The sequence below is a fragment of the Eupeodes corollae genome, chromosome 1 (assembly GCF_945859685.1).
Source record: "Eupeodes corollae chromosome 1, idEupCoro1.1, whole genome shotgun sequence".
NCBI lineage: Eukaryota > Metazoa > Arthropoda > Insecta > Diptera > Syrphidae > Eupeodes > Eupeodes corollae.
The window spans coordinates 85265297-85277743 of record NC_079147.1 but is presented as its reverse complement, the minus strand read 5'-3'; the positions used below and the strand labels follow the sequence as shown (position 1 = coordinate 85277743).

Genomic DNA, 12447 nt, shown 5'->3' with positions numbered 1-12447 from the left:
TTAGGAATACTTCAGTACTAGAAACACATGTTTCATTTTTTGGTTTAATATTTCTAAATTTCTTGTTATATAAAATTGTTATATAGTTTCTATAAAGCTATTAGCACTTACTTAAACTCACACTTTTCAATGTGTCACACATAACTTTGAAAAGATATCGTTTGAAAATGTTTAACGAATATTTGAAATTCTAAATGAACAATTCAATAGATTTTCGCTATAAGCTTTTTAATCTTATGACCTTTTCACCATCTCTCAATCAAAGACTAATCTAAATTAATGTAAGTGTAGTTTTCAATTGAATTGTTGAATGGAGACTGTTAAGTACTCAGATAATTTTTTACAGGAGCTTACAAATATAAGAAACTTTCTACCACTTATTGTGATTTTTGAAATATTGTAGAGGGATATCCATTTTGCAGTTTCAAAAGTAAAAGTAAAAAAGGAGCTGGAATGCGAAATGGAAAGTTTGTAGGTTTTCGTGTTTTATTAAAAAAGATGTCATTTGAATACTTTTAAAAAATAAAAACAATAGTTTGCATTTGATGAAATAGTTTGATTTCTATTTTTGTTAACCAGATTTTTAGTCGAAACCAATTTAGTAGCATTTCTTAAAAATTTTATTTCTTATCTAAACAAATAAATTCATATAAAGGGTGATTTTTTTGAGGTTAGGATTTTCATTTGACAGATCACGCGGGATTTCATACATGGTGTCAAAGAGAAAGATGCTCAGTATGCTTTGACATTTCATCATGAATAGACTTACTAACGAGCAACGCTTGCAAATCATTGAATTTTATTACCACAATCAGTGTTCGGTTCGAAATGTGTTTCGAGCTTTACGTCCGATTTATGGTCTACATAATACCAAGTGAGCAAACAATTAATGCGATTGTGACCAAGTTTCGCACTCGGTTTACTTTATTGGAAATTAAACCAACCACACGAATGCGTACAGTGCGTACAGAAGAGAATATTGCGTCTGTTTTTGAGAGTGTTGCTGAAGACCGTGAAATGTCAAATGACAAATTTTGTTCAGCGATGAGGCTCATTTCTGGTTGAATGGCTACGTAAATAAGCAAAATTGCAGCATTTGAAGTGAAGAGTAACCAGAAGCCGTTCAAGAACTGCCCATGCATCCCGAAAAATGCACTGTTTGGTGTGGTTTGTACGCTGGTGGAATCATTAGACCGTATTTTTTCAAAAATGCTGTTGGACGCAACGTTACGGTGAATGGCGATCGCTATCGTTCAATGCTAACAAACTTTTTGTTGCCAAAAATGGAAGAACTGAACTTAGTTGACATGTGGTTTCAACAAGATGGCGCTACATGCCACACAGCTCGCGATTCTATGGCCATTTTGAGGGAAAACTTCGGAGAACAATTCATCTCAAGGAATGGACCGGTAAGTTGGCCACCAAGATCATGCGATTTGACGCCTTTAGACTATTTTTTGTGGGGCTACGTCAAGTAGTTAATGTCATGGACCAATCTAACGTTTCAAATAAAGAATCGATGAGATTTTGCAAATTGTATGCGTTTTTTTTTTTAAGTTCTCAAGCTCTTAAAAAATCACCGTTTACATCTAATATATACAATTCTCCTGTCACAGTTTTAGTTGCCTTACTTCTCCTAAACGGCTTAACCAATTTTAATGAAATTTTGCATATACATTCGGTAGGTCTGAGAATAGTTTTTTATCCATTTTTTATATTCCTAAGTGCTATAGATTTATTGCATCAACATCGTACACGGTGCAACGATCTTACGACAGTATTCAAGGATTCTATGTGCAATGAAGCTATTAAGGATTTTTGCGTTACCAATGCCAACTTACCACTCATTCATTGTTGTCTACAATGTCCCACTTATGAATGAAGAACAAAGAAATTGTTTTTTTTTCGATGCGCTATGTGGAACTGGAAAAACATTCCTTATATCTCTAATTCTACGTTGTAAGATATAAAAAACAACGATAGACTATTTGGCGGCACTTTGTTACTCCTCTCAGGTGATTTCAGACAAACGCTTCCCGTTATTCCATGTTTAAAGTAAAAATAAATTATTACCTCGAATTTCTATTATACCCACAGATGTGCCAATTCAATTCAAACGCTTTCAATTTCCAATTAGATTGGCATTCGCAGTGACTTTTGATAAGTCTCAAGGCCGTAGAATGTCTGTCTACGGCTTAAATTTGACCACTTCATGTTTTTCACACGGATATGTATACATATAATTTTAAAGAATTAATTTTAAAAAATTAAAAAAAATTGTATGGTGAATTGTTATTTCAATATTTTGTCACCGTTAACAGTGCTCAATACTTTTAAGATTTATATATTACATCCTTACACTTTTACAATAAGTTAAGAAATTATTTATATGACAAAGCAACGTTGGTCGGGTCAGCTAGTATATATGTATATATTATATGTACATAAACAAAAATGTCGAAAACAATATTTTTTGGGAGAAAAAATTAGTTTAAAGCCAAATTTGTAATTTTTCAAATTTTGACTAGTACCCTTGGAGTGATGGTTAGTAAGTTGGACTGCTTGGTTCGATCCCTGCCTATGCCACCCAAAGTTTTTCACGGGTACTGCCTCTTGCGAGGAATTAACAATTTCTCCAAGAGTATTTCTTGTCATCAAAAATGCTTTCTCAAATTTGCCGTTCGGATTCGGCTTAAAACTGTAGGTCCCTCCATCCCTGACAAGAGTACTCGCACACATTAATGGTTGAGTGTTGTCAGTCACTAGGCCTTAGTTTTCAAACGGTCTATTGCGCCACCCAATTTATTTATTCACTTCCCATAGAAAGTTATTGTTATGGGTCCAATTTGTCAAATTGAAAATTTTGACATTTCTCGACATTTCAAGGATCCGAGAGTCGAAATAAAACATTTTTAGAAAGATGTCTTAGCATGCGTGTGTACGTACGTTCGTACGTCCGTTTGTCCGTACGTTCGTACGTCCGTATGTCCGTACGTTCGTGACGTTTGTTTCGTCGTCCATAGCTCAAAAACCAGAAGAGATATCGATTTCAAATAAATGTTCTTATCCAGATAATATGGCAGAAAGATGCAGAAAGGGCTCTCAAGAAAATTGCGAGGGCGGTTTTTTTACCATAGCAGTTTGAAAAAAAGGCGAAAATTTTGGACTAGAGACTTAAATTAAATTTTATATAATATATTGTTACGATATATCAAACATCTCCAAAACAGTGCAACGAAGAATAATGTTTTTGACATTGAATAAAATTTTGAGAAAAATCGAATTGACAGTTTTTTACAAAAAAAATAAAACTCTAAAAAAAATAAGACTAAAACTTGACAAAAATTTACTTTCGACTCAAATAGTTTTTCAAAAATTTAAAATATTGGCTTCAAAATAATTTTATTTCACAGAAAATATTGTTTGATATTCTGTAATTTTTATATAAAAATCCAACAGTCCGTTTTTTCTTAAAAAATTAAATCTACAAAAAATAGTACGCAAATTTGGTAAAAATTAATACGAGTACATATAGACAAACTTTTAAGCAAGACAAATCGACAGACGGGATGGGAAGTTATCAGTGTGGGTCGCATCCCAGGCTCTTTTTTATTTATTATTTCAGTCAAAGGGAAATTTTAACCAAGTTTTAGTTATTTTTTAAGTTTTTATTTTTTGTAGGAAAACTGTCAATTCGATTTTTCTCAAAATGGTAATGAATTTTAAAAACAAAATTTTGAATAAGGCAAAACTAGTTTGAAGCCACACTCCCAAATTTTTAAAAAGATATTTGAGTATATAATCAATTTTTACCAACTTTTAGTAATGTTTTTTCTTAGGTTTTAATTTTTTTTTAAAAAATGTCAATTAAATTTTTCTCAAAATTGTAAAGAATGTTGAAAACAATATTCAAAAATCTTTATTTACCAACTTTTATTAGTTTTTTTTGTAGGTTTTTATGTTTTTTAAAAACTATCGATTAGATTTTTTTTTTAAATTTTACCGAATGTTGAAAATATTATTTCTTTTAAGATTAAATTAGTTGGAAGCTCAAATTTTTTAAAAGATATTCAAGTCGAAAATTATTTTTTCCCCAAATTTGAGTAATTTCTTTTAGGTTTTTATTTTGATAAAAAAAAACTGTCAACTCGTTTTTTTGTTCTTCAAAATCTGACAAGATTTTTTTTGTACAAAATTTTTTTGGAGATAAAAATCATTTTTTGTTCGTAAAGTTTTCGAGGTGCCAAATTTTTGTTTCAGTTTTTTGATTTATTAAAACAAAAGTAAATTGGATTTTTTTCCAAAACTATAATTGTTTAGTGTTACGTTACGATGCATAATACACAATTTATTTAAGTCTCTAGCATTATTGGTTCGTACGGTACTTAGGGTTAACAAAAATGTTCACCTTAATTTTACATGGCTATGGTGAAAGAACCACCCACTCAATTTTTTTAAAAGACCTTTCTGCATTATTATCTATGTAACAAAATTTATTTGAAATCGATATTTCTTCTGGTTCTTGAGCTATGGACGACGAAAAAACGTGGCGAACGTACGGACGTACGAAAAGAAAAATCGGAAAGAAACGCTAAACCATTTGTGATGAACCGAGTTTCAGCAAAAAAAAGAAGCCAAAACAGTTTGCAAGTAAGTTTTGCTCTTATAACGAATCTGTTTATTAAAGTAATGATAAATAAGAACGAGTTTGAATTAAAGATTATTAAGCATGGCTTTCAAACCTTGTGAAAATTAATTTAAATTTTAGAGCTTTTAGTTTAGCTAAAACAAAACTATAACTATTCCATTGAGAACACTGACAAATTCATCATATGACATAAAGCCTGCGAATTTCTGCAAAATACATACATATCGCTTAGAAATGATACACGTCTTCATTTTGTCAAGCCACAAATAGGGTTAATATCTCTTTGATGTGGTCTAAAATTAAGTTCAAACATTTTTGTTCCGACTTTAAATAAAAGACTCGACTAGCTTTATATTTAAAGTTTTATATTATAGACTTAGAGGTAGACTCCCTAGCATTATCAATATGCATTAAGGAGACAAGGAGTATTCTTTTGTGTAAGGTGGTCTCAGTTATTTTTTTAACTCTAGTTAAAAAATCAGCAAACCGGACTCAACATAGATCGCATAGTTTGGATTATTCGAAAGAATTTTGAATATTCTTCTGAAGACAAATTGTTCCTTTTTTTCAATAACCTCCATCCATTCATAGCCGTAGACTTCGTTGTCAATCCAGAAACAGCTTTTGATTGTGGTTGAACACTTTGACCATTGTGACCCCATTGAATTAACTGCTGACTTTATATGAGTATTAAGTCATTGATAACTTCTATGCTGGTGCCATCTAATGTCCTAGTCCTCGACTTTTTGTCAGACCAAGTTTTGTGACTAAATATCATTGTTTTTGATTTTGTAGAATTCATTTTTAGATCCGATTCCAATCTCAAAACACCTTTAGCATATTTATTTGAAGATGAAGTGTCATCGGGTTGTCAGCTAACTAATGAGAATTTTTCAAAAAACTAAGTAAGATACTTAAATGATTTGATTTGTACTTTGAAAAATCATCATTTTTAACTTAGTCTTAAAAACCCCAGTCTTAGATGTATTTAGTATTATTAAAAGTACCCATGGCATGATGGTTAGTGCGTTCGACTGTCATGCAAGGGGTCTTGGATTCAATCCCTGCCTGTGCCACCTTAATTTAAAAAAAAATATTTTCGCGGGTACTGCCTCTTGAGAGGAATTGACAACTCCTTCAAGAGTAATTTTTGTCATAAAAAAGTGCTTTCTCAAATAAGCCGTTCGGATTCGGCCTAAAATTGTAGGCCCTTACATTCCTGGCAACAGTACTCGCACACAGGAATGGTTTATAGTTGTAAGTCACCAGGCCCTGGTTTCCAACGGACTGTTGCGCCACCCAATTTAATTTTAAAGGAACATATTTTAAAAACCTAATGTGATAAACAAATTTTAAGACGAGATTCGAATTGAGGACGTCTAAGTATTAAACAAATTATTTTCAACCGGTGTTATATTCATAACTAAAAACCAAACTAATGTAAATTAATAACAGGTTATCCCTTTTGCGGTTTGAAAAGTAGAGGGCTGGAATTCTACATCTGTGAAATAAATTTGTTCACTAGTTGAAAGTCTGACATTTACGAAAATGGATAGCTTATCTATCGCACAACGCATATAAATTGTTAAAACCTACTACAAAAATGGAGATTCCGTCACTGTCACTGGAGACTGGATTGGTTTCGTTCGTAAAACTGAAAATATCGCTGCTGTAAGTGAAAGTGTTGCCAAAGACGGAATGTGTTGATTCTTTTACGTTCTCAGGAATTAGGACTGTCTTACGGCACATTATGGAGTATTTCGCATTTGAATCTACACCTACATCCATATAAATTCCAGCTCACACAACAACTCAAGCCAGCTGACCATTCACAACATAATAGATACGTCAAATGGGTTCTTGAACAACAGGCAGTGGACGCCGATTTTTCGAAAAAAGTGTTCTTTAGCGACGAAGCACATTTCTCACACTCTCTCAGAGAATCCTCAAGTAATTGAAGTGAGGCCATTACATCTACAAAAAATTACTGTTTGGTGCGATTGGACGATTCGGAGTGACTTCTTTTCCCAGCTCTTGAAGAATACGACTTCAAAAATCTGTGGTTTCAACAAGACGGTGCCACATGCCACACAATTCGAGCGGATATGGCCTAACTGCAAGAGACATTACCTGACCTCTTAATTTCCCGTAGCGTAATTTCACGGCGATATCAAATGGACACCAAGAACCGACCAATTTAGTGGTAATTTAAATGATGTAGCGTTTCACACATAATGACAACGTTTCAATCAAAATGAAATATCATTAAAAATAATACTTCCCATAGGAAGTTATTGTAATGGGTCCATTTCTCGACGTTTCAAGGTCCCTAGAGTCGAAGTAAAAGATTTTTAGAAAGATGTCTGTGCGTGCGTGTGTACGTACGTTCGTACGTCCGTACGTTCGCGACGTTTTTTTCGTCGTCCATAGCTCAAGAACCAGAAGAGATATCGACTTCAAATAAATTTTGTTATACAGATAAAAAGGCAGAAAGATGCAGAAAGGGCTCTCAAGAAAATTGCGTGGGTGGTTTTTTTAACATAGCAGTTTGAAAAAAAGGTGAAAATTTTGGATAACCCTAAATATCTTACGAACGAAAAACGCTAGAGACTTGAATTAAATTTTATATAATATATTGTAACGTGATACCAAACAGGTATATTTTTTGAAAAAAATCAGTATAACGGTTTTTTTATAAATCAATAAAATTGAAAAAACAAATTTATCACCTCCAAAATTTTACGACTGAAACATGATTTCATCTCTAAAACAGTTTTGTTCAACGAAGAATAATTTTTTTGACATCTGATAAAATTTTGAGAAAAATCTAATTGACAGTTCTTTTTAAAAAAAAATGAAAATCGAAAAAAACATTTCTCAAAGTTCATAAAAATTGAATATCGATTCAAATATCTTTTCAAAAACTTGAAATTAAGGCTTCAAACTTATTTTATCTTATAAGACTTACTGTTTTCAACATATTGAAAAATGTTCAGAAAAATCGAATTGACAGTTTTTTTACAAAAAATAAAAACCTAAAAAAAAAATGTATAAAAGTTGGTCGAAATTGATTTTCGACTCAAATATCTTTTCAAAACTTTAAGATATTGGCTTTATTTTACTTTTTTCTTTCAAAAAATATTGTTGTCAACATTCAGTAACATTTTGAAAAAAATAGAATTGACAGTATTTTTAAAAAAAATTAAAAACCGAACAAAAAATTAACAAAAGTTGGTGAAAATGATTTTCGACTCAAATATCTTTTGAAAACTTTGAGATAATAGCTTCTAACAAATTTTTTCTCATAAGAAATATTGTTTTCAACATTAGGACAAATTTTGATAAAAATCTAATTGACAGTTTTTTACAAAAAATAAAAATTTAAAAGGAAAAATGTATAAAAGTTGATAAAAATTGATTTTCGACTCAAATATCTCTTCAAAAATTTAAAATATTGGCTTTAAACTAATTTTATCTTATAAGAAATATTGTTTTCAACATTCGATAAAATTTAAAAAAAATTCGAATTGACAGTTTTTGTATAAAAAATAAAACTCTAAAAGCAATAATAAAACTTGGTTGAAACTTACTTTCGGCTCAAATAGCTTTTCAAAAATTTGAAATATTGGCTTCAAACTTATTTTATTTCACAGAAAATATTGTTTTCGATATTCAGTAATTTTTATATAAAAATACAACAGTGCGTTTTTTCATAAAAAATAAAATCTACAAAAAATAGTACGCAAATTTGGTAAAAAGTGATAAAAGTACATATAGACAAACTTTTAAGTAAGACAAATCGGCAGACGGGATGGGAAATTATCAGTGTGAGTCGCAACCCAGCCTCTTTTTTACGTTTACTTTTGAAACCACAAAATGGATAACTCTGTATCTGCTCACTTCGGTATTCTATTTTAATGTTTTCCATATTTTAAACAAAATTAATAACATATTCGCTCTATAAACAATAAACAAATTAAAAATAAACTGTTCATAATTCTCATAACCGTAGTTCACTGTATATAAAATCTCAATCTTTATTAGCAATATCAATATTTGTTATTGTTAGCTTAGCTACATGAAGATAGTTTATACAAATATTTATAGCTGTCAATCATATCGAGATTAATGCATCTGTAATTGACGTCAATGCATTGATATGGGTTGGGAGATTGGGATAGATATCTGATGTTGGTTTGCTGAATGCACAATGCCAATGGACAGCGCAAATTCAGTTCACTAGAATATTAATTTTTATTGAATCGACTATAAAAAGGGATTTCAATAAAAAGAAAAACAACAATTACACCCACAATCCAATTAATAAAAAGAAAAAGATACAATTTTATTATTCGACATGCACCACAAAGTAAAGGTCAAACCTCAAATCGATTTAATTTATTAAATACATAAATTATAAGTTTTACAGTCTCCAGTAACTTGAATTTCAATAAACCACACTGTCAGTATCCAACTGTCACTTACTCATCATCTCAAAAATATACAACAATGATATAATGTAATTTACAAAACTGTCAAAAAACACTTTTTCTGCTGCTTGAACTTTGACACTTCCATTATATTGAGAGAAAGAACCATAAAAATGGCATAATTTTGTATTCACTTTTCAAAATTCATACAAAGATGTCATAAATCATAGGAAGGAATTTTCAAAATTAAATTTTGACACTTGGCAGCCATTTATGGCTGCATTCATTATGAATATCGTGTTTATGTGCCACTTGGCCAATTTAGATATATTTTTGATATGTCTAAGGAAGGTTTTTTGAGCTTGAATATACAATATGCATATGTATGTATACAATGAAATAAGGTCAGGTACCTATCTAAAACACAATCCTCTCTACTCAGTACCCAAACCCTGGGCAACGTCATCACAAGTTGGCAGTGTCCTGTGTTCTAGCTGTGTGAAAGTTAAGCAACTTTCAAGTGCCAGAGCCGGAAGGCATGAGATAAAGAGTAGGCATTCAGCATCACACTTCCGGAAACATTTTCCTGGCTCACATTTCCATTTTGTTTTATGCCCCGAAGAAAATCAACAACAACAACAAAAATGTTCTTTTGTTCAATGCGAGTACAGTGGATTTTGTACTAAATATAAAAAGAAAAAGGCGAGGGGATCAGTTTTTATGCCACCCTGACTTTTTCGTTCCTCTCCATTGCATTGTTTTTTAAAAAAATATATTGCTGTTGCTTTTGGTGTTGCTGGTTGCTGCTGTTAAGTCGAAAGTATTGCTGCCATACAACGTTTTGTAGTTTGCTTTCGAATGCAATATGCGGGGAAAGGAATAATAAGGATATCTCGTAGTACATATTTTTGTCCTTATTCGATGAGGAAACCTATTCTGTTGGCAACACAATAGAAAAATGGGTGTTGAAAAGTTTTCACAAAGGACTGACTTTCGACAGTTTTCTCACACCAGAGCTGTTGTATGTCGTAAATGTGCTCGGGGTCTAGTGTTTAAATTTGAAGCTTCGTTTTACTCTTCTATTTTTGCTTGTAGTCTTTTTAGACTGAAGTGCCCCTGGGAAGCAAAGGACAATGTCAAGGTTTATTAGTTTCGTTCAAAAAAACAAAAACAAAAAAGAAACATAAACTTAAATTATTTCGTTTTAAATTTGAACATTGTTTTATATATAGAATCAATCGAAATTCAGTTTAAAGAAAAGAATCAAAAGACTTTACGCAGAAGAAAGACATTGTGACAATTGAACTTTAAGGTATTTTAACCAAAATGAATTTGTGGTATAACTAATTGATGTCATCATCAAATGATGGTTCAAAGTTAAACCAGTAGACTTAAGCGGCCCATAGAAACCACACTTGTGTGCACATAGGTGTACTGACACTCGGTGTGGCATTTCGCCACGCACCAAATCGTACACACATTGGTTGTGAAAGAGCTTTAAAAAGGAAAAATCAGAATTACCGATCGAGACACCGACACATAAAAATCAAAAGCTTTTGGTTTTACTCGCTCCGTGTCTGACATCGAAAATTGGGGTCAGCTCTAGCCCACACACAGCACACGGAAGTGTGGTGTCTATGGACCGCTTTAGGTAAAGATTAATAAATTTAGGTGCACAATAAACCGAAATAAATTGACGGCAGAAAAATATTTATGAAAAAATTGGAATACCACAAGGTTTCATTCTGAGACCGTATTTGTTTTCAAATTTCGCGCAATGTTCTTTTAGAAGTACAATATGTTTTATGTAGATAATGTTTGCAAATGGCACTGTGCGTCAAGAAATTGAGCATGTACTCTCGCGTAGGACATTTTGTAAGGTTATTAAAATCCCTTGGAGTACTCGTTGCATGATGGTTAGTAGAGTTAATCGGTTTAGTCATGAAAAGAGGTTTCTCAAATTAACCGTTCTGATTCGGATTAATATTGTAAGTCCCATCAATCCTAGACAACAGTTCTCGCACACAGGAATGGTTGAGAGTTGTCACTAAGCCAAAGCTCTTAACGGATTGTTGCGACATATAATAAATTTAGTAAGATCCCATGTTTAACTCATTTAAGACGTATTTATTTATTAGGTGTATGAAGCAATGGCGGGTACCGGTGGATGGGGGAGGGGGTTGTCGTAGGTGCCATGAAGCCATCCACAGGAGAGATTTTTTTTAAAATGTTTGTATGATTTTTTTTGAATTCAAAAATAACTTATTTATATTATTTTGTACATATACAAATAAAATATCGCTTTTCAGATAAAATTAGTATTTTTTGTGAAAAAACACAAAAAATACTAATTTTATCTGGGGACTCAAACAGAAACACAATATAAATCGGAGGTTTTTTTAAGCAAAGATTTCGTTTACAGATTTGTCAATAATTGTACGATATTCACCAAAAAAACTTTAGAAATGCTTAAAATTAATTTTATAAGAACTTTTCTGAGAGAAAGATTAAATATTGTTGTTTTTAAGAGAAAACCTTAAAAAAGAGGCTGGGATGCGACCCACACTGATAACTTCCCATCTCGTCTGTCGATTTGTCTTGCCTAAAAGTTTGTCTATATGTACTCGTATCAATTTTTAATAAATTTGCGTACCATTTTTTGTAGATTTCATTTTTTATGAAAAAACGGACTGTTTGATTTTTATATAAAAATTACGGAATATCGAAAACAATATTTTCAGTGAAATAAAATAAGTTTGAAGCCAATAACTACAATTTTTAAAAAGATATTTGAGTCGAAAATCATTTTTTACCAACTTCTGTTAATTTTTTGTCGGTTTTTAATTTTTTGTAAAAAAGCTGTCCTTTCGATTTTTTTCAAACTTTAACTGAATGTTGACAACAAGATTTTTTGAAAAATAAAAGTAAATTAAAGCCAAAGTTTTGAAAAGACGTTTATGTCGAAAATTAATTTTTACCAACTTTTATACATTTTTTTTGGGTTTTTATTTTTTGTAAAAAAACTGTCAATTCGATTTTTCTCAACATTTTTCAGAATGTTGAAAACAATATTTCTTATAAGATAAAATAAGCTTGAAGCCTAAATTTCAAGTTTTTGAAAAGATATTTGAATCGATATTCAATTTTTACCAACTTTGAGTAATGTTTTTTTAGAGTTTTATTTTTTATAAAAAAACAACTGTCAATTAGATTTTTCTCAAAATTTTATCAGATATGAAAAACATTATTGTTCGTTGCACAGAATTGCTTTAGAGATGAAATCGTATTTCAGTCGTAAAATTTTGGAGGTGACAAATTTTTTTTTTCAATTTTATTGATTTATAAAAAAACCGTTATATTGATTTTTTC

The 12447-nt window shown here is 31.2% G+C and overlaps 1 protein-coding gene across 2 annotated transcripts in view; it reads right to left on the bottom strand.

Moving 5' to 3' along the window:
* Nucleotides 1-12447, bottom strand: part of LOC129953721 (endothelin-converting enzyme 2) — a 118101-nt gene that overhangs the window by 23507 nt on the left and 82147 nt on the right. Inside the window, exon 1 of one of the 2 annotated variants that reach the window (XM_056067111.1) lies at nt 122-346. The exons of the other annotated variant lie outside the window; for it this stretch is intronic. Coding sequence (XP_055923086.1) covers nt 122-142 — 21 coding nt within the window. The 5' untranslated portion in view covers nt 143-346. Of the gene's footprint in view, nt 1-121; nt 347-12447 lie in introns of those variants that run through there. 2 annotated transcript variants of the gene reach the window in all.